Source organism: Syngnathus typhle, linkage group LG6 (assembly GCF_033458585.1).
Source record: "Syngnathus typhle isolate RoL2023-S1 ecotype Sweden linkage group LG6, RoL_Styp_1.0, whole genome shotgun sequence".
Lineage (NCBI taxonomy): Eukaryota > Metazoa > Chordata > Actinopteri > Syngnathiformes > Syngnathidae > Syngnathus > Syngnathus typhle.
This window is the reverse complement of record NC_083743.1, coordinates 9,230,189-9,256,935: the sequence shown is the minus strand read 5'-3', so window position 1 is coordinate 9,256,935 and position 26,747 is coordinate 9,230,189. Positions and strand designations below refer to the sequence as shown.

The 26,747-nt window shown below is 39.0% G+C and overlaps 1 protein-coding gene across 5 annotated transcripts in view; it reads right to left on the bottom strand.

Annotated features, from left to right (window-relative positions):
• LOC133155134 (unconventional myosin-Ic-like) overlaps positions 1 to 26,747 on the bottom strand; it is a 40,901-nt gene that overhangs the window by 12,111 nt on the left and 2,043 nt on the right. For 2 of the 5 annotated variants that reach the window (XM_061280174.1, XM_061280175.1), the window contains exons 3-7: positions 2,808 to 2,963; positions 2,582 to 2,697; positions 989 to 1,187; positions 601 to 681; positions 197 to 376 (exon numbers count right to left, since the gene is read on the bottom strand). In XM_061280174.1, the coding sequence (XP_061136158.1) occupies positions 197 to 376; positions 601 to 681; positions 989 to 1,187; positions 2,582 to 2,697; positions 2,808 to 2,963 (732 nt within the window). Of the gene's footprint in view, positions 1 to 196; positions 377 to 600; positions 682 to 988; positions 1,188 to 2,581; positions 2,698 to 2,807; positions 2,964 to 11,170; positions 11,618 to 12,078; positions 12,308 to 24,381; positions 24,541 to 26,747 lie in introns of those variants that run through there. The other 3 variants (XM_061280179.1, XM_061280178.1, XM_061280177.1) reach the window with 3 other exon arrangements.

Here is a 26,747-nt window from a genome sequence, read left to right as displayed (position 1 = left end):
GTCAATTCACCTCCCAAGTATGCACAACTCAGTTGTAACATTTCTTAACAACTGGTTTGACATTTTTTTGAGACATTACACTTAGTACAGAAGTATTTCGACAATATATTTAAATGCAATTGAAATAAAGATGTGACTTAGGTGAGGATTTTCACATTCAGGAGGTTTCACAAAAAGACAAATGTAGCATCCTTACTTTGACCAGATACTGGTACTGCTGAGGATTCCTCTCTAAGCCGAGATGTCTAAGCAGGTCTTCCTCGCCTCCCTCAATCAGCTGATAGAAAATGTGAAAGTTCCTCTCGCCGTGGTTCTGGTGAACCACACGTGACTTCTCCAGCAGGTAATTAATGATGTGACCTCCCACCGGGGCGCCCTGCCGACGAGACAAAGGCCAGGGAGACACGGGAGAGCAAAGTGAGGGGGTATGGGAGGAGAGAGTAAAGCTGGGGTACTAAAATGTGATAACATGCAGGTCAGGGTGAATATTGCGGGGCCATGAACGCGGATGCAGGAGTGGAGGAGTAAAGTGATGACATCATAAACCATGGCTACTCGATACTTACAACTAGCAGATGGAAAACAAACCACCCTGCTCACCTTGAAGTCAAACTGGATATCCATGTACTTGCCAAAGCGACTGGAATTGTCGTTTCGCAACGTTTTGGCATTGCCAAAGGCCTGAGGGAAGGACAGAGAGAGGAGAAGCGGACATTGAGTAAGGCAAGAGGATTGCTGGATTTAAAACATAGTGTGCAATTAAGAAGGAAATTCTAACTACAAGGGTTGGTCCTTGCAGTGTTTGGGACTTACAAATTAAAATAAAAGGCACACAAGAATTATCTCACAATCACATCACTCACGTTAAAAAAAAAAAAAAAAAAGTCAAAACGATTTGTCAACACCACACAAGCTCATTTTAAAGTCACTTTTTCAGGTAGCTCTTGAGCAACGCTTTGCAAAGCTCACTGGCATCTTAGCATCCCACCTCGAGCACTGGGTTGGACTGCAGGAGGCGATCTTTGATGGTCTGCACCTGCTCGCTGGCTGGACAGGTCACAGCGTAGTACTGCAGGATCTTTTTCGATGCTTCGGTCTTACCAGCGCCACTCTCGCCAGAAATTAGGATGCACTGGTCTTTCCTCTCGGTCCTCATAGAACGGTACGAGTTGTCGGCCACTGCATATCTAGACAAGTGAAGGGAAAGATGAGATGTGACAAATTAGTAGTGTCCATCAACAAGAGGGATTTTGACATCTGCTTGCTTCAGTCTGCTGTTTTCAACTTGTTACAAAGCATTCCAAAAGGACTCAATTGTTTCAAAGAATAATTACCGGTATATAGAAATATGTGGAGAAATACTTTTTTGTGGACAAAAATTAATATAGTAAACACTTTGGCTGGGCTCTAAAAAAATAAAAAGTAACTGAATAATTGATCAAATGATTCATCCCTTATCTAGAAGAAACACACACGAAATATTTATACTGCTCTGGTCTTCCTGGTGATATTTACAAGTAAACTTAATTTGACCTTATCTAAATTTTTGATGTTCAACTGTTTCAGTACCTTTTGGACAATTTACTTCACTCTAACAAGGAAGTGAAGAGCAAAATTTACAACAGGTCTGAATGGTGGAATGTTGGTCCAGTTAGCAATGACTTGCTCCTATCTGTTTTAATATGTTTTTTCAGCCTGTGTGGACATGTCACTGATTTGAGAGATGATATAAACCAGCTCGGATTGTGTGTGCAAAATTGTGAAAAGCTGTGGACTGAGGGTCAGGTTCCGTTCAGAGGAATTCCCTGTCAAGTTATAGTAGTATAATTTGCTTACATTTTTTTCCACACCTCCCTGACCCCTGTATCACTGGTTCTCCATCTTAACTTTTTTTCCCCTTTCCACTCAGGTGGAGCAAACACTTGGACTCAAGTGCTAAAGTAAAAACCACCACAGCAGAGACTAAGGGGGGGAATATCTGGTTGATGTCACCTCAGTCTGTCCATTAAGAAAATGTTTGTTTAGTAGCTGACCTAATGGTCTCGGGAGGTTTTAGTGTGAGTTCCCTCAGCATTCCTGTGGCAACTTTTCAAATAAACACTCCGCTTTGTGGCATGGCATCTTCTCAAGTCTAAGCAGAAATTGAAAGAGCTACAGTGAGCTAATGTGTCAATATTCACAGTCTGACCACATTTAGAAGGTCGGTTCAAAATATTATGCTAGTGTGGAGAAGAAAAAAAATCTTCATACTAATTTGCCAGACTTCAGAAAGTAGTGGAAAGGCCAGGTCATACTAAACGTACGGTCTAGTGGAAACGACTCAAAGTTAAAACTGGCAGCAGTGGCTCGTGTGTAAGGACTTGGCTTTTAGAATGGTTTGGGCGCTGCTGCAGACAAAAATAAAGAATGAAAAAATGGCAACACAGAGATGATAGTCTCCTTGCTGACTACTGACATCGTGCCTTTGAGCAAAGCACTGTTTGGCGCAGTATACAGAAGCGTGAGCTGCCCTTGAGTGTAATTCATTAAAAATATTCAATTAATTAATTTTGAGTGGATCGTAAAAGAAAAAAAATCTTACATGTGTGGTGAGACCTCATAGAAGTTAACCCCACGGTATCGCTCCATGTGGTTCTTGGTGTAGATCTCCAGGTCTCTATATGGGTTAACCGACACCAGCACTGAACCAATGTAAGTCTGAAAAACAAGATATACAATCACGGTTAAAATACACATTTCATGTACAGTTTAAATTAACATCAGGACAAGAGAATCTCAGATCATCCAATCCTTGTTTCATCACTTACATAGATGAGGTTCTCTTTGAAGCGTTTCCGAAGGTTCTCTATGAAAGCAGCTTCGCTCATGTAGTTCTCCAGCAGGACAAAGTCCTGCACACCCACTCGATCTCTTGCTGTGAGGGCCGACTCCATCATAGCCCGCACCCCGTCAGTACCCACCACCTAGAGGAGGACAGAGAGCGATTAAGCAGGGTGACGGAATGGATCGAATAACAAAAGTTGTGTCGCACATCATCACTTCTATAGTACGTCTATTTCATGAGTTGAGATGAAGGACACACTGAATGTCGAGCAAACTATTCAAGTTATGAAAAAGAAATGAAAAAGGGCAAAATCTTGAACACTTTCTTTCAAAAAGTCTAACTTATTCTAAAACCCACAAGCAGCCACAATTAGCATCAATATACTAAATTCCAACCAACAAAAGATTAAAATAGATTTTTTTACTATTGATACAACGCAGAAGTAACATAAACACTTTAAGATGTGATAACATGACATTACAGTATATCCAATATTTATGGATTCAATTTCAATGTATAAAGGGTCAAATCTAAGATAACACCGTTGCGTGAGGTCAAATTCACTCAAATTTGTTTTTTCAATTTGTTTGTCCTCTGATGTTTTGCTGAGCAGCCTTTAAAGTTAGTTGTTGCCAACTCAGTTACAATAAATTCAACCATTTATAGTTAAAAATGAAAAACAATAGAAATCAAGCTGCAAAAATCAAGTTAGAATGAAACACTCACACGTTTAAGGTCGTCAACACGTCTATGCAAGAAGCCGTATTTTGAAATGGAAGCTTGTGTTTTGATCATAATTTTACAAAAGTTGTCCGCATCCATGTTTAGTATGTAGCCAACAGAAGCAAAGTGAACTTGTCAACATACATTCACACATACGACGTCCTGTACAGCAGGTGTTGTTGCGCTAAGTGGAACAGTCATTGTTGTCCCTAAGGAGAGCCCACAGACTAGAGCTTATTAATTAAGTGCCTGCAGTTCTAATTAATAAGGTCTCTCCTCCGTTTACAATAAGAAAAATAAAATTGAGAATAACAAGGAACAACGCTGAGGTTCGGCAAGCATGTTGCTTCTCTGAACTGCAGCCTGCTTACTAAAATTTTACACAAATGTAAAGAAATCTTGAGAAGTGGGAAGAGTGAAAATGTACGTTTTTTTTCTGAACATTTATGGCTAAATGAGAAGCGGGATTAAAATAGTTCATTTATTTTTTATATTTAGTTAATTTTGATTTTTGAGCAGGTTTATTAGTTTTTCTTAGCTGTTATATCTTAAATTTATTTTAGAGTTGCAATGGAGTTTTTATTATTGGTAGTTTTACTATTTGCTTCTCTTAATATATGGAGTACTTGTCAAGTGCAAGATATACAGTAAAAAAAAGTCACTCAGTATTGTGTAATGAAATTAAGTCAACTGCAGTTCTGATATTCCTGCTTGACTTTCCTTTAGTATGGATGTAAGGCAATATTGCAAAAAATATATTCAAAATGAACTTTGGAAGCTCATGTATGATGTTAAATGATTAAAATGAAAGACAATTTCACTGTAGACTTATTCATCTGAACTTCTGAACAAAGCATTTGCCTTTTTGTTTTATTTCATCGAGAACGTTTTTTTTTTCTTTTTCCATTAACTACAATGACCCTGTTCAGAAGCCAATAAATCAAATTATCTTTTTCCAGATAAGGAAAATGTATTCTGCAAGATTACATTTGATCCTGCGTTTCAAAAGAAACGGTTGGTGCCCCATGGCGTGGTGGAATCCATGGGACATCAGTTCTGCATAGAATCGACCAGCTCATCTGACCTGGCCTGTTATGTTTACGAGCTTCAATACAGCACACTTGCATTTCTTCAAAAGTTCTAAATGTGCCAGTTTGAGCGTTGCATCGAGAATTCATGACATTTCTATTTAAACGTACATTAGATTTGGCATCAAAGGATTTTCACATTTTATAAGCTCTCACAACATGTCAGCATAAGGAACAACAGTGATAGAATGTGTAGTAAATATTGTATACTTTATAGTAAACAATTCCTACTCATCAGAGAATCAGTGTTGCATGAATGGAAGTAATGTTACAGGCTTAGTTCATATGTGTAAGAACTGCTTGTTTGTCTCTCCTTGGGATCCCTTGCGCTTCATCGACCTATTGTTTTTTCACACAACACATCTCTTTCTGCAGCTGTGTGTGTGTTTGCGTGTGTGTGTTTGCGTGCATGCAGTGTGAACTAAAGCACTGGCATAAGTAATGTGATATACAGTACTTGCAACTAGGGATGTTTGATCCCACTTTTTTCAGAACGATACCAGTACGAGCACTCATATCTTCTGTGGCCACCGATACCAAGTAGTATTAAATTGCATGAAAATAAATGGCAACTTTATATTTCTTCTAGTTCCTACATTAGTAGGAAATACCATTACTTCAGAGTTTCCAATGCCCCTTTCAGAGTTTGTCTTTCCTGACCAAAATACATCATGCCATACCTCCACCCATTTGTACAAGACACACAAACACAAAATCTCAGGAACACACCAAGTATGTAACTTCCTGGTTCCTACATGTCGTCATACTTTCCCAATCCTGTGTAGTAAACAAAGTAGCTGGAGACAAGTTAGAAGACCCAGTGAGTTCTCAGTTTAGTACTCCGCATCTATAAAAGAGTTAGCAAATGAACTGTTGTATGTTAAATTGCATGGTCAGCTTCTCGGATTCTCGTGCATGCTCCCCTCCCTGCTGGCTTAGCATTGAAAAATTCCATTCTTTTAGTCATCTCCCATCAAAATCACCTTCTTCCTCTCGTCAAGCTTTTCTCAATGTTTTACACTCTCCAAGTAAAAGCGCCTTGAGGAGGAATCATTCAATCCTCAGTAAAAGTTACCAATGCAGATGGTTTTGATGGGACCACAAATGAACCACAAACTTCACCAGGCAAGGAAATGATAATGAATTATCAGACAGGTCTTCATAGGCAGGTCCTTATCACTCAGAAATTGGCCGTTGACATAACGGAAAATCCACCCGGGTAACGGTAGATTTTGAGTACTAGCATGGAGTTCAAACATTCTCTAATTTCACGTGCTCTGTTTCACAAACCCAGGTCTACAGTATACTTATTGAAAGTGTAACCAAGGTTACCATGGCAACAACCTAGAATGAGCTGAGTTTATTTTCAATACAGTCAGAAGGACTGTGAGAGTTTGGTCTAAAGACACCGAGAGGCGATACAGACATGTTTGCATATCAACGACTGGGTTGGTTTTTAAAAGTGGTGCATTGAAAAAGAATATTATTTATAGTGGTTTATGTTTTATTGTGTGAAGGCGAAGGCCTTCACACATATGTTATTCTACACCATTCTCTATTATTATTGTGTGAAGGCGAAGGCCTTCACACATATGTTATTCTACACCATTCTCTATTATTATTATTATTCTTCTATTTTATTCTCCTCACTTTTTTGACACGTTTCATCTGCCACATAATTCATCCGATTCACTCCATTCCACTTTTCACGTATTCCAAATATTCACGCGACGAGCGCTTGTATTTTTCTCGTTCCGAAAATTTACCGATTCCGCAAAATTCCCAAAATTCCGACAAATTTTTCCCCATTCATTCTTAATGGCACATTCGACATTTCACATTTACGTCGTTCCAATTTGAAATTCACATCATTCAGCACATTCTAATCACATTCGGAAGGATTCTCGACATTCCCAAAATTCCCAAATTCGAAAATTTCACGTTTTCACGTTAAAAATTCCGACAAATTTTCACAAAATTTCGTTTTTCACCTCTAACTTCTACATTTTTCAACCGATTCAACTCGTTCCAACTTTCAACTGTTCATCTTTTGCCTACCTATTCCACAACGTCCCACTTACCAAAAACTTCACATCTTTTATTTTGAAATTCACACCCAATTTCCTTTTCCCTTCTCATTTCTACATTTTTCAACCGATTCAACCCATTCCAACTTTCAACTGTTCATTATTTTTCTACCGATTCCACAACTTCCCACTTACCAAAAGCTTCACATCTTTTATTTTGAAATTCACACCCAATTCCTTTTCCCTTCTCATTTCTACATTTTTCAACCGATTCAACCCATTCCAACTTTCAACTGTTCATCATTTTTCTACCTATTCCACAACTTCCCACTTACCAAAAACTTCACGTCTTTTATTTTGAAATTCACAACCAATTTCCTTTTCCCTTCTCATTTCTACATTTTTCAACCGATTCAACCCATTCCAACTTTCAACTGTTCATCATTTTTCTACCTATTCCACAACTTCCCACTTACCAAAAACTTCACATCTTTTATTTTGAAATTCAACCAAAATTCTCTCAAATTCCATTTTTGTACTCTAATTTCTACATTTTTCAACCGATTCAACCCATTCCAACTTTCAACTGTTCATCATTTTTCTACCTATTCCACAACTTCCCAAATACTTCACATCTTTTATTTTGAAATTCACACCCAATTCCTTTTTCCCTTCTCATTTCTACATTTTTCAACCGATTCAACCCATTCCAACTTTCAACTGTTCATCATTTTTCGACCTATTCCACAACTTCCCACTTACCAAAAACTTCACATCTTTTATTTTGAAATTCACACCCAATTCCCTTTTCCCTTCTCATTTCTACATTTTTCAACCGATTCAACCCATTCCAACTTTCAACTGTTCATCATTTTTCTACCTATTCCACAACTTCCCACTTACAAAAAACTTCACATCTTTTATTTTGAAATTCACACTCAATTCCCTTTTCCCTTCTCATTTCTACATTTTTCAACCGATTCAACCCATTCCAACTTTCAACTGTTCATCATTTTTCTACCTATTCCACAACTTCCCACTTACCAAAAACTTCACATCTTTTATTTTGAAATTCACACCCAATTCCCTTTTCCCTTCTCATTTCTACATTTTTCAACCGATTCAACCCATTCCAACTTTCAACTGTTCATCATTTTTCTACCTATTCCACAACTTCCCACTTACCAAAAACTTCACATCTTTTATTTTGAAATTCACACCCAATTCCATTTTCCCTTCTCATTTCTAAATTTTTCAACCGATTCAACCCATTCCAACTTTCAACTGTTCATCATTTTTCTACCTATTCCACAACTTCCCACTTACCAAAAACTTCACATCTTTTATTTTGAAATTCGCCACAAATTCTCCAAATATTCTACATTTCTCAAGTAATTCAACACGTTTCAACATCGTTCGGCAGCATTCCCCGAAAAAGTTATTCATACATTTCGCCTTCACACGCAATTTCTCCAGAAATTGCAAAATTCTAGTTATTATTCTCTTTTATTCTCCACACTTTTTTGACACGTTTCATCTTCCACATAATTCATCCGATTCACTCCATTCCACTTTTCACGTATTCCAAATATTCACGCGACGAGCGCTTGTATTTTTCTCGTTCCGAAAATTTTCCGATTCCGCAAAATTCCCAAAATTCCGACAAATTTTTCCCCATTCATTCTTAATGGCACATTCGACATTTCACATTTACGTCGTTCCAATTTGAAATTCACATCATTCAGCACATTCTAATCACATTCGGAAGGATTCTCGACATTCCCAAAATTCCCAAATTCGAAAATTTCACGTTTTCAAGTTAAAAATTCCGACAAATTTTCACAAAATTTCGTTTTTCACCTCTAACTTCTACATTTTTCAACCGATTCAACTCGTTCCAACTTTCAACTGTTCATCTTTTGCCTACCTATTCCACAACGTCCCACTTACCAAAAACTTCACCTCTTTTATTTTGAAATTCAACCAAAATTCTCTAAAATTTCGTTTTTTTACTCTAATTTCTACATTTTTCAACCGATTCAACCCATTCCAACTTTCAACTGTTCATTATTTTTCTACTGATTCCACAACTTCCCACTTACCAAAAGCTTCACATCTTTTATTTTGAAATTCACACCCAATTCCTTTTCCCTTCTCATTTCTACATTTTTCAACCGATTCAACCCATTCCAACTTTCAACTGTTCATCATTTTTCTACCTATTCCACAACTTCCCACTTACCAAAAACTTCACATCTTTTATTTTGAAATTCACACCCAATTCTCCAATATTTCCTTTTCTCCTTCTCATTTCTACATTTTTCAACCGATTCAACCCATTCCAACTTTCAACTGTTCATCATTTTTCTACCTATTCCACAACTTCCCACGTCCCAAAAACTTCACATCTTTTATTTTGAAATTCCCACCCAATTCCTTTTTCCCTTCTCATTTCTACATTTTTCAACCGATTCAACCCATTCCAACTTTCAACTGTTCATCATTTTTCTACCTATTCCACAACTTCCCACTTACCAAAAACTTCACATCTTTTATTTTGAAATTCACACCCAATTCCTTTTTCCCTTCTCATTTCTACATTTTTCAACCGATTCAACCCATTCCAAATTTATTCACTTAATTCACCTTATGCTTCCCACATTCACTCCCATTCACCCCCACTTCCACTACGCTTACACATTCAACCCTTGACCCCCAATTCCAGTGTGGCGGCCATCTTGGATTGACCCTCAACTGCCCCCAATGAACCCAAAATGAACCGGAAGTGCCCCAAATCAAACCGAAAGTGACCCCAAATAGACCGGAAGTGACCTCAGGTAAACCGGAAGTGACCCCAAATCAAACCGGAAGTGACCCCAAACGTACCGGAAGTGACCTTTTTAGACCGGAAATGACCCCTAATAAACAGGAAGTGACCTCAGACGAACCGGAAGTGACCCAAATTAAACCGGAAGTGACCCAAATAAACCGGAAGTGACCCCAAATAGACCGGAAGTGACCTCTGGTAAACCGGAAGTGACCCTAAATAAAACCGGAAGTGACCCCAAATGAACCGGAAGTGACCTTTTTAGACCGGAAGTGACCCCAAATAAACCGGAAGTGACCTCAGCTAAACCGGAAGTGACCTGTTTTAAACCGGAAGTGACCCAAATAAACCGGAAGTGACCCAAACTAGACCGGAAGTGACCCGAATCAAACCGGAAGTGACCTTATTTCAACACTGAGTGGCCCAAATAGCTACATTTGCGCTAACTTTTTTGTTTTTTGTCCGATTTAACCCCTTTCAACATTTTTACCCCAAAAGTGAATCTCCTGAGGCCGTTTTTTTTGTTTTGTTCCAAATTTAGAAAGATTTTGGCGCAATTGCTTTTTTTTATTTTCCCATTCATTCTCTATGGGGATTCAACATTTGCTCTAACTTCTACATTTTTTAACTGATTCAACCCGTTCCAACTTTCAACTGTACATCTTTTGCCTACCTATTCCACAACTTCCCACTTACCAAAAATTCCAAATTCGAAATTCAACCAAATTCTCCAAAATTTCGTTTTTCTACTCTAATTTCTACATTTTTCAACCGATTCAACCCATTCCAACTTTCAACTGTTCATCTTTTGCCTACCTATTCCACAACTTCCCACTTACCAAATATTCCAAACTTTCAATTTTGAAATTCACCACAAATTCTCCAAATATTCTACATTTCTCAAGTAATTCAACACGTTTCGACATCGTTCGGCAGCATTCCCCGAAAAAGTTATTCATACATTTCGCCTTCACACGCAATTTCTCCAGAAATTGAAAAATTCTAGTTATTATGTACAATGCTTTTTTTCCCACTAGTGTTCATTTTTATTTTAAGTATTCCAAAAAATAAAGGTGAGTTGGGCAGACTGTGGAAAGCAGTCATACAAGTGGTACAAGCAGGTTACTCAAGAGAACACTGCTAGCTTGAGGATCAATGTGTGGGCCAACTCGTGACAACATACCAAGCAGGCAATATTCTCCAACCTACGGCGAAACGATGACTTCACCATAGTCTGCATGAAGCAAGTCATTCATTATGTCAGCTCCAGGTTTGACAGTCAATGTACTGTTTACATAACAGCCTCCAATAAGTACTATGCCACGATTTCTTTTTTGCATATTTATTAGTTTCATTTTCAGATCTTCAAAGAGATCTTGTAAGTCTCTTTCACAGTGTCTGACAGGTATGAAAAATATTTTTTAATTCAACAAATGCGTCGGTAATCAGGCCTGGGTGCGGCCAAGTGAACTGAACTAAACTGTTGTTTTGTTGTTGTGCGATAATAAATTAGCTTGAGTCAAAACATTTTAGTGTACTTTAAATCAAGAAAGGGATTCAACTTTACATTTTTCTGTGGCAAATTAAAAATGTGCACTAATATGGGTACCAAAAGCCCATAATTTAAATATTCACCAGATTATTAAGAGACATAAAGAATTGAGAAACTCTATTCACTTACCCTTCCCCAACGGTACTCCATAAATACTCAGCTTGAATCTTTACTTGTTATTACGTTTCTATTCCAGCTAACTGACAAGCCATTCCAAAGCCGACTAGTTGTTTTCAGGCAGAGGGGAAAGTGAGCTGGGAGGGAGTCTAGGTTAAAGACGAGCAAACATAAAGTAACTATTGAGCTTAAGTCAGGTGGCCAACAGGAAGTTATGACAACTGTGTCAGGAATCTCTCAGTGTATTGTCCTATCCTGAGAAATTGCATGGAAATCCATCTTCAACATAAGTAATGCCGTCTTGTTTGGAAAAGTGATCCTTGCAGAAGGCATGTGAGTTGTGGCTGAGAGTCAATGTCAGCGTAAATGAATGGAAGACGGCACTTAAAAAAAAAAAGTCTTGACACATCAACACACTTTTTTCATTAACATACTTGCTTCCACTCTCGGTGAATGCAAAAGAATGTTGCCTGGCCACACGACGCCACCACGCGATCGCCTCGCCCTTGTGGGCGTTGCGACATAATGTGATGAAAACACGCCTTCTCATCAATAGAACACATGGAAATGAAACATCTTGACAATTCCGGTTGGAGTTACAGAGAGTAGAATTGAGATGAAGACGTGATGGTGTGGTTTTTTAACTTCTCTCACCTGACATACAAGTTCAAGAGCATCCATTACTGTACTTACACGAGTGAAAGTCATCCCGACTAAAAAAGCCACTTCCCATTCAGCTTCCTCTTCCAAACAATGAACTCCATCCTCTGAAGTCTGACCATTGTACATTTCATCTGCATATATGCAACTTACCTTCAGGCCTTTCAAAAGCAAATTCCACTGTCAAGTCATCCAAAAAGAATCCCCAAACTTCCGCTTTAAAAGGCAGAATCACATCTTTTGTTCAACAGAAACCTTACCAAAGGTCTGTATTTCATTGTTGCTGTTCTTGAGCGATCTGGACGGACTTCTGGGCTGCACCAATCTGGCAGTCCAGCTGTAAGCGTCTGAGCTTCAGCAATGCGTCACCGCCACTATTCAGCGCAGTTTGTTTTTAGAAGTAGTCCCCTCCGTCCTGAGAACCAGCTGCCATTGCTTCTCCGCTTACTGCTTCGGATACACACCGCTCACTTATTCACTCATTTTCCTTTCCTTTCCCTCCCTCCTTCCACTCGCTGTGTTGGGTGTCATACCCACTCGGTTCCCCCAGTTTGCTTAATAGTCACTCCCCCCCTCCCTCAACTTGGCCCTTATGCGCAAAGATTGAAAACTTTCCATCATTTCTTGAATGTTCTTTCTCTATCATCTTTCTCTATCATCTAGTAAAATGCAAGGACATCCAAGATTATTAGGCCAACATCATTAAAGGGAGTGGAATTTGTCTAGACACACACACACACACACATGCATCAAAGGCCTCTCAGTGTGTAATGCATCTGCTTGTTAACACTAATAACAACTGATATTTTACAGCCAGTGAGCATGGTGTTTCAGAAAAGATGGAGGAAGACAATATTACATATTGACCAACACAAACACACACACACACACGGACACAATAGAAGTTCAGGTGATGAAGCACATACACAGCTCGATGCAGAAATTGACATTCAATAGCTTGGTGATGACCTACTGACTCCATATGGGAAAATGCAATTAATTCTGCCTTTGCATGGACCAATATACATTCCTCAGTTTGTAAGCCGCTATTTTTAGACTCAGTCCTCTGCTAAACATATAGCCTACGAGCTCTGCCCTTCTTATTCCTCAATTGAAATACTGATATAATACGCAGCGGCTCGTCCCTAAAGACAATTTCATGCCATTTTTCACAAATGACTGTTTGGTCTCATTATCAAGATTTAGAAATACAATCCACTTTCTAGTTGAATTGCTTTTTTCCCTTTTTAATGCAAAGGAAAAAAAAAAAGACCTAAATAAAGTATGCTTTCGTGTTATGAAGCTACATCACTGAAAGTAGTCGTGTATCCGTAGTGTACTTCCGAGTCCAACCGGAGCGTAGCACAGAACAGAACGCTCTTGAAAGTGTCAAGGGATACGTTAATCATAACTGCTACAACCCTCCTTCGACGTTAATCAGTGTCAGTATGTGACTAAATGCTTTTGAAATGTATCAACGGCCGAATTTGCCATGTTTTAAATCATTCATCTCATGTTGTCTGTGTCTTAGGTGGTGTTTTTACTTCTAGGTCGCACACAGAACAACCTCGTGTCTATTTTACATGCTTAATTAATTGCACTCCTTTGCTTTCAAGTCAATGAAAAATGACTTGCAAAAACGCAATGAAGATAATTCATTGTTGAAAACTGCTGAACGCCGCAACTTCAAAGGTCTGTCAAATGGCAACAGGAAAGACAGATTTTTATAGGCCTCATTAGGAATGACTTCCTGGGGATCTAAGCGAATAAGCTTGTAAATATAATTCAACCAGTACTGTACTGGTTAATGTTGTCAGTAGCTCAGTAAGGCTCACCTGTCTTTAGTTTAGCTTCCTAATTTCCCAAGACAAATATAGTGATGAGTTTGAAATGGAAATGTTGCTGCAGGAAAAAAAAGGTTCAAATTGAATATTTAACAAAACCTGTTCACTGTATTATAGACACGGACAAATACAAAGTACTGCAGGTGTAACATTCATATTTACGCACATACTAAAATGAACACCCTTTGCTTTCGACACTGCCCTCCTGTGGCCGACTGATGAATGAGGACATAAAAGATTTTGCTGACACAGACAGAGCCAGACAGAGACGTGCCTGAAATTGACATTTTTGTGTCCAGAAGGAGCTAAGAAAAACATACTTTGAACCCGGCTTGACTACCTCTGAGTGAGAGAGGGAACTCTGCACACCTCAACCACTCTGTCGAGTTCTCTGTCCCCACTCCCAGTATAATCAGAGCCTCCGCAGCAGGAATCCGAGTAATGTTTTCCAGACTCATGCTTGCTCTCTCAGCATAGTTGGAGACACAGTGGACAGACAGCAGGGAACAGGCAAAGATACAAGTGGAGATAGGTGATTCCCCAGCTGTACAACACATATCTAGTTAACCCAAAACATTTACAGATGACATCAATTTTCCACCCCTTAACACAAAGCAAAGTGTGTGTCTGCGTGTGCGTGTGTGTTTGTGTTCTACAGGCTAAAAGCTAAGGTTCCATATTTGTGCTGAGTTGGAGGAGGTGGAGCTTGACCACCAATATCTTGCTCAGCTGTCAGACTGGTTAACCCTTCCTTCTCCAGTTTCTGGAGCCTTTGGCTTCACAAGTGACTGTGCACTGGAAATGTCGCAATCATGAGTTTCTGAGGGAGCGGTAGATATGACAAAGAGGAAGGGCCTAAATGTAGAGATAAGTCAGTTTTATTTATATGCAGCAGATAAAAAATAAGAATGCCTTGTGAGAATAGAGTAGAAGTTGAATTAAATGATACGAAATATCTTAATACAGGTTACAGTTCGTCACAATAAGATTACTGATATTGATCCCTTTTTGTTTGGGATGAATTCTCGGATGACACACACCAGCGCAAATTTGTACTTTTATTTCCCTTCAAAAAGTATATTGTGATAAACGATGTGATTCCGAGTTAAGCCACAACAATGATATCCATTGCATTCAGTGAACTATATTCACAAAGCGTGACATGAATTAAATGCAATGATATCTGGAAAACATTGCTCATTGATGGCACCCATGTAGAAATGATTTATCAAAAAATAAATGCATCCTGGTTCCTGACTGTGTTTTATGGCTCCAAGTAGGTCGTGTTTCTGCCTCCTCCCATATGTGCTTGGCTTTTAACAACTTTGAAGCAATAAATGATTGACTTTGAGAGGCACCATAGAAACAATACAAATCTTGTTTTATTTGATCGGTTTTATTGCTTTTAAGAGGACAGTCTTAACCTTATAGTCAGATCGAATGCTGCTTGAATGGTTCATATTTGAGGATCCCTACAACATGTTAAGTCGAGTAAATTCTTCAAATTTGCTTCTTTGCGAAAAGAACATTTTGCATAAAATCTCGTGCGCTAACAAAAAACGTTTTTTTTTTTTTTTAAAAACACCTCACTCTGCACAATGTTTACAGGACCTTCCCATACTAGCTATAATATAATACATCCGTGATGAACCGGAAGAGGGTAAACCACTGCACCCCCGACGGACATGAGCCTATTGTTTCCTTATTTGGCTCAAGCTCTTGAAGAAAACATGGAATTAAATATTACATTTAGACTGAGGGGAGGACAAAACCTAAAACCCCACTGATCACTTCGAAGGAAGTGACCTTGACTCTGTGGGAAAATGTTAAATGAAAACTTTCTCCTGCTGCGCTCTCTCACTCTCCGTCTTTCTGCTGCTGCTCCCTTCTTCGTAAATTATTTTTTCCTGTCTCACTTCCTCAGTCAAAGTTTCTTCAGAGTAATCTTGAAAATGTAGACACTTAATACTTCCCATTTTTCATTGTCCAAAAAATCAAGAGGTTTTGGTTAGGAAATGTTTCTTCATGTATCATCATGCATCACGCCACACCAATATCGTATATCAGGCTTAGACTAGGAGTGTGGAGTTAACCTCCAAAAACCTTCACCATCAAGACAACATCATTGTCAGAAGCTTGAGACATCTTGAATACATAATGCATCTTGCAATATTGTGGCACCAAATAACTGAGTAGAAAAAACACATCCCCACCCATCTCTATTACATTGTGCGCAATAATCACTTTGCGCCTCTATAAAGCCCTTTTCCCAGTGGAAAGAATTACTCGATATCTGGCCAAAAATAATACGGCTGGATAGCTGAGTGATGCTAAAATGACACACCTAGTATCAGAGATCATAATTTGGTGTGTGCGTGCATGCATGTCCTTACAGACCGAGTAAGTGCTTGATGAAACATACTAGCTAAAAATGCTAAAGTCATCGTAACCTATCCCAGGGCTGCAACTAACAATTATTTTAATCAATTAATCTGTCAAAAATGTTCTCGGTGAATCAGATAAAAGCGTTATTTATATTATTCAAAATCACGACATCACTGTATTTTAAATTTACACTGCAGAAAATGCACAAACAAAATTGATTACTTGTTAAATGTCGATTCATCAATTAGTCGTTGCACCTCTACAAATTAAACACGCATAGAGTTTTTTTACATGTTAAAAACATGACTCCCCCCCATCACTTTATCATTTTTATTTTATTATCTTGGTTCTATTTTATTGTCACAAGTCTTGCAACATACTGAACTAAACTGGGACGTCCGGTGTTGTGTTTCGTGCCATATCATGTGAAAATGTGTGTTGGCATGACAAAATTCACAGAATCATATTAATAGACTCAAAGATACATTTACACAAATGGCTTGCCTTTTCTTCTAACTTGTAAAACTGTCAAGTGAGATACGTGAGAGAAGCCAGTGAAAGGAAACTTCGGCATGAACCCCATGGCTGCAAATGAAAATGTATAGACAGCTTAAGTGCAACTATTTTTAAAAACAACTGTGCAAGTCCCTCCAACAAACAAAAGACACTCAACAAAATATTGACATTACCCAGACAGTCATTCGATTACCAGTCTCCCCCACCATCATTAATCACAAACTTTCAATCTTTTACGTCTGACAGCAAAATCATTGTTACTTTGTTGTTAAATATAACTCAGACTTGCAATTATAAGACATGTCTAAAGTGAAAAAAAGAATGTGGTGGCAAGGACTGAAAAAGCAATAACTGAGTAGAAAAAAAAAAAGTCATAAATGGCAGTGCGGTGCGGTTGTGATGTCAGAGTGAAAGAATGCAAGCCGTGTGGGCTGAGTGAGGAAAGTAAGACAAAAATGGTGAAGAACAAATCAGGAAAGAGAATGCAAGGTAGGAAATAAGAGACTGATGGATAACAGAGTCCAGACAAGGAAGAATTTGAAAATGAAAATTGGCTGAAATAATCACCAATTTGACAACTTAAAGCAATTCTGGCACAAATATAAATTTACACAAGGGATTTCCCCCAAGTCAAACCGTTTATGTTTAATATGCCTCCCTCCCACACATGGCAAAGTGGATCACCAGTGTTGCTAGAGTAGTAAGTGGCATGTTTCCACACTTCGAGACCTAAGCACAGACACAACACTAGCAAGTCTGAAATTAAATTAAATTAAGGGAGACTGGACGACACTTTCATACACTCGCTTTTCCGCTGGGGCAGCAGTTTGGTCACGCATGGTATTTCCTCTAACGACACAGAAAAACATATCTCTAGGCTAAATTGAGTGTTCTGAATCTTCCAGACATGTCTGCCTCAGGTTTTTCTTGCTCTGACTGAGTCATTCAAAAACTGAAACTGACTTTTCTTCAAGGTAAAACCCCTTTTTTAAATGAAATGTTCGCTTGGCATCATACCGAAAGATAAAATTCACCTGTGTTGATGCTGACTGCTGCCACTTTACATGGCACTCAACGGAAACCGCTTTTTAGTCGTCAAGTACTGTAAGGGACTTTTTCTAAGTGTGCCCACAAAATGCTTTGTGTATATTGTAAACGACTACTGCTGACTCGTTGTCATCGTCAGGACTGAGGGCTCAAAATGACAAGAAACTAAGGCTGCAATATTATATCACAGTATGCAGTGGTCAATTTCTTTTTCCTCCTCAAAAAGTATTTCCAGTGCACATCCGCCTCAGGCAAAGGACTACATCAGAACCTCAAACCAGAGATGGGGGACTCAGGTTGTATGACTTGACTCATGTTAACATTTTTAGGATGTCAAAGTATTATTATTATTATTATTATTATTATTATTATTATTATTATTATTATTATTATTATTATTATTATTATTATTATTATTATTATTATTATTATTATTATTGTTATTATTATTTTATTATTATTATTATTATTGGCCACAAAAATAAGTTACTGCCTGGTATATTACCTACGCATGTATTGTTCTTCCTTTAACAAAAGAGTACCAATAATTTTGTCAACACAGTATGTTAGCCTAGCAGCTAAAAATTTGATAATCTAATAAATGTAATATTTGAATACAGAGTCTAGCTTTTTAAGTTGTTTTGTTTCCTCTCAAAAAACTTTAGCCGTCAAAATTAAAGACATAGCATAACCTCTGGTTTGTCTTTTAGTTAAAACATGGTTTAGGATCAGTTTAGGTTAGTTTAAAAACATAATTATGTGTTATATTATAAAAGATACTGGAAATTTGAAAAACCCACAGGCACTGAGAAAGGGGAAAATACACACACACAAACAGGCTTAACCAGTCATAGGGCAGGTGGCAACTTGTTCAGAAAGAACTCAAAACATAGAACATTTCAACTAGTTCATTCCCAATGACAAGTATTACACCATCCATGCAACCAAGATTCCCCTGCCTCATCTTCATCTTTTCCCAACTGTTCTGTTCCTTTACACGGTCCTCTTTTGTCTCCATCTTAATCATTGGTATATTATTCTGCCCCACCACTCGCCCTCCCTTAAGGGACAAACAGCATCTTGGTTTATATATGGTGAAGAAACAAAGCTGCTTGCCTGCCGGAAACACAGCTCTGATATATAAAAAAAATCATAATAATAAAAAACAAGTGGACCTTACAGACCAATTAGCAGCACCGATAATAACTAACCACTTTTTCAACTAGGTAATATTTTTCTAATTTAATGTATTGTGCCTTGCTTAAAGAAAAATGTGCTCTATATAATTTCTAAATGTGCTCAATTTCAGGTAAGAGTACAAGATCCTTATCTCACTTGAATTTGGTGCAAAAAAATAAGACACAGTTGCAATGAACAGCACAAATGAGTACAGTATGTGTGCTGATGTTATCATTTCCTGTACAGCTCATTCAGATGTTCCTATTAAGCCTTGTTTACAGCACCCCAAACAACCCTGGTAATCCCTGCATTCACTGGAACATGTGGAGGACTGCTCGGTGAGAAATCCAAATTCTGCCCACACAAAGGCCACCTGTCTGGGTGATGGCCCCATGGACCCATGTGAGCCATGTAGTATACTCATGATAAGGTTCAATGATGACTGATCAACGTAAGTAGATAAAACTCAAAATATTGGCCATTACATCATATAAAAAGCAAGAACCTGGATTTCATTGTAATTATTGATGAAATTTGCACTGGCCCAGTTGGACTAGCATCAGTGAACTTGCAGTGACCGACAGGGTCCAGCAACAGTGAGTAAAAAAAAATACAGCATAAGCAATCAATATTGCTGCACCAATAGCGTATCTTTTGATGGAGGCAGTGTGACTGTATGGACCTCCATCACTGGAAAAAAAAAACTCAAAGAAGACAATTTTGATGTGGAAAGAAGTAAAAAATGATGTGAGTGGCAATTCCGCATGTTTACATCTCACATTTTACAAAGAGGTTGAAAAGTTTTACATGTGCAAATATAGCCACTTATGCTGCTCAACCTCCAAGTTCATGTTCCTTACAAATGGGCCAACAAGAATATGCTTTTCAATTGTATGTTTTGGCATTGGCACAACACAGACAGAAGCATCAGAACCGGTTTTATAGTTAGAAGTAAAAATTAAACCTGTCGACAGATTTATTATGGTGTTAATATGCATCGAGCGGTAGGTGTCTGACTGCATTTCAAATTCTATCACACTTGTCATCGTTTAGGTGGGTGGGGTTGTGGGAGTCTGTTTGGATTATAGCTTTGAATATTTATTTTTGTTAGAGAGGTATGCAGATACCGAAGATCCTAACTTTTAGGAGGACAACTGCAAATCTCATGTTCCACCATGGAGAAATGAATCCTGTCCAAAAGTATCAACCATGAAATGAAGATATTTCTTATTGTCAACGGACTTGTTCCAATCTGTGACCAATGTGGAGTAGTGGAAACGATTGAAGACATTGTAACACTAGGTCACGACTAGGCCAACCCTCATTAGTAATGATTGGCAAATGAAGCTTCAAGATGATTCATGAACCCGTTGTTGTGTTTACTTTTACCGTACAGCTGAAAGCCCACTGACAAGCCATTTTTTAAAACCCTCCCTTTAAACCAACATTGCCATCTAGAGTAGCCAAAGAATACGACAACTGGTTCATGAAGCTTCATTTTCTCATCACTATTAATTAGGTCACAGCGAAGCCTGACCTAATCACCTTTGAAAATGTGTGTCCCAAAGTGAAACTTGCCAAATCCAAGGCCACAACCTGGAAGCTAACCTGCCCTCGCCAACCTTTGACACCAATAAGCAGGTAAAGATCAGCTCAAGGCCAAAGTCTAGTTTCTCCCAGTCATGCTTATCTTATTCATCAGTTGTATTTATTTTCTTTTTAAACCGGCATGTTTCCTTTTTCCGTTTGTTTTTTTAGTTCAACACCGCCTGGTCTTTTCAATCTTTCTCTCGCCATATCCAAGGCCACACCTGTTCAAATTGTTCTGACATTATCAAAGGTCCACAGAAAGTCTCAGTTAAAGGTTAACAAAAAGATACGCAGTGAAAAAAGAAGCCCTTGCAGTCTTAATAAGAGCACTGACTTCCTGTTTGTCGCTGCAGCCAATGCGATAAAAGTCATTTGGATGGGCACGGCATGGATGTCGGAAAAGGATCTAAAAACACCTTCTTTTTTTTTTTTTTAATTTACCTCATTCTTAAGTAGCAAATGCTTCAGGGTTACATGTGTAAGGTGCAATTAATACATTTAACTTGTGAACACATAACACCTAAGTGAATGATTGACAAGCATGCTAACAAAGCATTAGGTAATGGGGAAAAAAAAAACTTGTGACTTATTTCCATTGCTAATTGGAATAGTCCTTGAAAAAGTGATGTCTCTCCTTTCAGCAGACTTTAGTCATTGTAAAAGAAAAATTAACTCCTTAAGTGTGCACTTTGCGGTTTTATAGCTGTGGAAATAAAATGTGCTGAATTGGCAATCTATGTCCCCAAATAACGGCCATTGACGCACTTTCTGAAATATTAATCAGATGCGATCGCCACTTCACAAAACCTGAAGTAGATAGCTTCATTTTTCCACATCAGACAAAATAAGCGTTGACCCAAGATGGCTGTAGTTACGTTTTACTATGACATCTAACATGTCGACACGTCATGGAAGCTGTCATTCATGGTCGCAATCTGTAAAGCTGAATTTGCAGTGTTTGCAGGGGAATTGCTGAAAGCCCACCGACTTGCCATTTCTTAAAACCCTCACTTTAAACCAACATTGCCATCTCAAGGAGCCAAAGAATACAACAACTGTTTCATGAAGCTTCATTTTCCCATCACTAGTAACCACAAATGTCTTCTAAAGGCCTCCCCTCTAACAAACTCAGTTCACAAGTTTAATGCCATACATTTTGAACACGAGAGACATTTGACGATATCCACACATTTCTGCTTGAGTAGGAAAGTCCACCATTCTTTCAGCCAAAGCAACCACTTGATTCTGTGTTCTATCAACACACTGAGGTTTTGGTGTCTTATTGCAGAGGGTTGTTGGGTGTGTCAACACTCAACAGCACCGACAGCAAGGCTAAAAAGGAAGGCTACATAAAATTAATTGCAGGTATGACAAGAGGAGCAAAGATCAGCATAATATAACTGTACTTATGCAAGAGCGGCAAAATAAATGATTACTTAATGCTACATTTAGCAAGCTAATAATAGGAGTATAGAAACATTTATGCAGTTCGATTCCAGATGGCAACAACCCAATTTTAGAGTCGTCTCTTTAACAAAGTGAAGACTAAAGATAGCAAAAATAGAAAAGCAGACTGTGCATGTACAAAAATGTCAATGAGGATGATTTGGCTCATTTGTAGGGTGGTTTCCAATCCCACAGCCGTTAGCGCTGCCATAGTGGCTACTCCCATCATTTACTCCCAGCAGGGCAGGGTTCACTGTAGCACAGCGCTAGCTTTGAGATGTGGGAAAGAACTGAGTCGCTTGCTATTGCTCGAGAAACTTACTATGTATTCTCTCTGAGGCTGACTCGCACACAAACACAACCAAAAGCACCCACACACACACATAGACTGTCACACGCGCACACACACCCACACAAGTGACTGAAGCACATTCAATCTTTTGTCTGGCTTGTCATTTTATTCCCACATTTGAGTGGACCCCTCTCTTGTCTGCATTGTCATGTTGCTATGTCATTCAAAACAATTCGATATTTTTGCCTGTTTCCGCTTACAAACTCGCCTAAAGCAAGAGCGAATTTCCACTTGAGGTAATGCAATCAAACTTTCCATATGGAGTGGAAACTGGCATACTTATTTAAAATGCCATGAGCATGCATCCTGTTTCGACGACTGTTAATATTCTTTTCAGTCGTATTTATGGCTTAGTCTTCTTTGATATCTGTTTTCTGTTATCAGAGGAAAAGTCCATCTCAGTGCTAGAGGTCATTCATACGGCTGTTGCAGATGGCAAAGTTAGCGCCGGTGGTTAATTTCCGACTTGCGTAAAAGGAAGGGAACTCGGTCCAAACTATGCACAACAGTCAAGTTCAAGTTTGGCAAAGCAAAACATTTCATTAAAAATTAAAATTGACAATAATTGAACTGCAACATCGTTAAACTGCTCTTGTGTTTAGTGAACAAAAGACTAGAAAGCTTATTTTCTTTTACACATTTATGTTGGGTACTGTACACTCGTCCCTATTCTCTCGAGTGTCATAAACAACAGCTCCATCCAGCTCATTCCCACACCCACCCGCAATTATCCTCCTGACAATCACACCACACATTGGAACTACCAAAGTTGTTATACAATTCAGAATTTGACTAATATCTTCAGGAAAAATCTCGAAGGTTGCACAAAATGCGGTGACTTGACCTTTTACTGACACTTAAGGAATAACCTTCACAAAAGGAAGAGAAAATTAAAAAAAAAAAAACAGCATGAATACTTAAAGAATACTTAGGCAAGCAGGAAGTTGGCAAGCAAACGCCATACTCCACTCGAGACTCCGACACAGAACCTCTCGACTAAGGCAATCAATGGAACACTGATATACTGCATACACAAGAAATGATCACTTATCAAATGCGCCAATGTTCAATCTGCTCAATCAGGAAGGGACCAGTTGTTGTTTTTTTTACAAGATGAGTAAGGGGGATCCCCGAGTCACAACTAGTGGAGTAGTAAAGTCGTAAGTACATATTTGCATGAGAAACTCTTTTAGGCCATTATTATACAACAGTTGAATAACAAAATTGAAACTTAGCTGACAATAATGTGCTTCATCAATAGCAGCAGAAGTCTTTTCCTTGCAAATCAGAGCATGCAAAATGACAACTACAGAAAGAAGCCGCTGTAATTAATAATTATAACTTCATCGTAATCTTAAAAGAACCAATCCAGAGTTTACAGTGCAGAAGTGGGCTGACAGCTGGGCTAAGCCACAACTTTGTCACAGACCAAAAATACTACCAAAAATCAGCTCGTTGAGATTGTAAAATAAGCCCCAAGGGCAATGGAAAAAAAAAATACATTGGAAAAAAGCCTCCGTGCACAAGCAGTCCAACAAAAACAATCCTCACCAGAGAGGTGGGGAACTTTTGTTAAATGGTATTGATAGCAACCCATTAAACCCATTAAACAGCTTCAATGTCTCCGACTGACTCCTTGAAAATACAACCAAGGCTACATGCCGGACTGAAATGACATTCCAAACTCAAGTGTGTTTATTTCTATCACTCCATGCCAGCAAAACTATAAACCGTGCTGGTTGTAGGTTCTTTAAATAAACACACAGATCCACCAGTAATTTTTTAACAAAGACTTTCTGAGTCACTTGATGATGAGGATGATGATGATGACTCTGGACAAAGTCGCGGTTAAAAGCAGCAGTGCCGTTATGAATGAACGTCTGAATAAGTTCAGAGGAATTCAATGTTGATGTCACAGGATCATTCCGATCTAAAATGATTCAGACTTATTAAGACTAGCGCATAGCGCGCCTTTTAGACTACGAACTTTGTTCGAAGTTCAAATGGCATATAAATATCGTTTGGCACATTCAGCCTTCACGCAAGGTCAGAAATCACTCGCAACAGCTTTCAAAGCGCACCCCCCCCCCCCCCCCCCCCCTCCCCACCCCGAAGCAGGAAACGTTGGCAAAAGTCAACATTTAACACAATCCAGCGACAGCGCATGAGGGCACATCGTGCAAACTCGCGTGGACAGGAGGTACCTTAAACAGTCGAGTTCAAATGAGGTGACGTTTTGTCGGCTTCCTCGAAGCAGAAAAGTCGGTCCAGATCGGCGTGGCTACGTCGCTGCGGTGCCTGGTGTCTGTCAGTGCTGCCGGCGGCTTCCTCCAGACCCTCCCACCGCTCCCACACCCATTCCCACCCTCGGCTACGCACGCGGTACTCTGCGACAGCGCCACACACACACACCACTTCCAGCACACACAACACAAAAAGACGCATGAATATCTCACAAGTGTTATGATAACTTCTGCTGTGGTGGGGGGGAAAAATGTGACAATTGCGTCAGAACTTCCCCAAAATCTTCAATGGGTGTGGTGTGGAAATCAGCACTTTCCTTCTCTTTCACCAAAGGGTTGCAGAATCACCCAAAACCAGAAAATTCGGACAGAACCCAACAGGGCGGCGAACCCGTCCGTGAATGATGCAGTTTATTTTTAGCGAACCCGGCCGGCACCATGTCGTCATTGTATCAATTCAGTACAAACACTCAGCAGCCTTTTAGCAATGATGCGTTCACGGACTCACTATTATTTTTTTTTGGGCTGCTTTTTTATTTTTTTTAACTTTTGGAAAGCTAAAACTACTATTTGTGATTGGTACTGCTGCGAATTGCAAAAGTCCAGGAGTAATTAACACTTCTGTCCTGAGAAAGTAATGTAACGTATCGATGCCACAAGTGTGGCAAATTACTAGTTTTGTCTAAATCAGTGCTTCTCAATTATTTTCTGTTACGCCCCCCCCTAGCAAGAAGAAATCTATTCGCGCCCCCCCTCCCCACCGTGACTATCCTAACTTGTCTTGTAAGTCGTAAAATGTTGCACTGTCGCAAACGTGACAGAAGTAACAATGAGAGCGCCACTGCCCCCTGCTGTAGTAAACCCGCAATTACACTTTATTCTAGTACTGCCAAAAAAAAAGCCTGTTCCCCAGGGTCACACGCGCCCCCCCAGGAATAGCACCGCGCCCCCCCTGGGGGGCGCGCCCCACTATTTGAGAAGCACTGGTCTAAATGAAGCTCTTCAATTCACTTCAATGGTTGCTTGGCACCAAGATGCCACTAGATGGCGTCAAAGCCATACTGTTGTTAGTTTGCTGCTTAGTATTTACATGATTCATAGGAAATGTGGGTATCGCAACTATGCCAGCCTCCAGAAACTTCCCGGCTCACTTGTTCAAAGGAAATCTGAACAGATTTTGGATAAAGGTTTAAATCAATTTTTTTAAATGTACAGTTCAAAGTCAAATATGCATTCTGAAATCAGATTAGAGTGTCAGTTTCATGAGTAAAGTAGGATTAAGTTCAATTCTATCTGGTCAAATAAATAACATTAACAGCAGATGTTTATTTATGTATTTATTTGTTCATATTGTTTTTCAACTGATTATCTAAACATACAGTTTGAGGAACGCTTTGAATAGAATTTTAATTTAGTATTGATAGATAAAGGTGGCTGCTGCCATCCTGTAAAACCACCCATGATAAGTACAGGATGCACAAGGAAATTACAGTGCAGACATGATACAATATCCAGCTTAGACACTGATCCAGTCTAGTGTGCTATGCTACCAAAATAGCTTCCTGGAAAAGTAGTAAGGTCATGACCTTACTGTCCTCAGTGGAAAGCATGAATTACCATGAGGGGATAATATGACAATTCCCAACTTTTTACACAACATGTGATTGGCCATTCAACGTCAGTCCAGCACTTCGAATATGTAACCAGTGTCCTGCCCTGTGAAGGTGACCTCAACCGGTCAGATATGAATCAATCAATACCAGCGCTGAACTGTAATACACTTTGATTGCCAGAGGGGGGAGTGATTGATTCAGTGTTTAATTGAAGCTTTCTCACGCACACACACACTTTGCACACACGTTCAGTGTATGATCGAAGCGGAATGCAGAAAGAGTGGAAAAAAAATATGAGGCAATGTACTGGAATCTCTTTGTCGTTTCCTCCCATCCGAGGTCCAGTACATTCCACACCTCCCCAAACAGCTCGGATGAATATGCTTCATTAAGCACACATTCCTACATTGTACATTCTAAATTAAGCTTCCCGCAGTGGGAGTGATTTTAAAAAGCCCACTCCCCTCATTCCTTAGATACTGTAAATAGATGTTACACATCAATTTTTTCCTGAGCTGTCCTCCCCATTGTGCCAAGAGCATACCATTAAAGCCAAAATGTATGGGAAAGTTGTATCCTTCATTTCACTCCTTTGTGGAAATTGTATAATAAAACAAGTTTATGACAACTGCATAGGGTCAGGCAATGTATTCTCATTTTTTACTGTACGCCTTTCTATTGGTTCATGTTTGATATGTTTAGAATGGAGGTAAT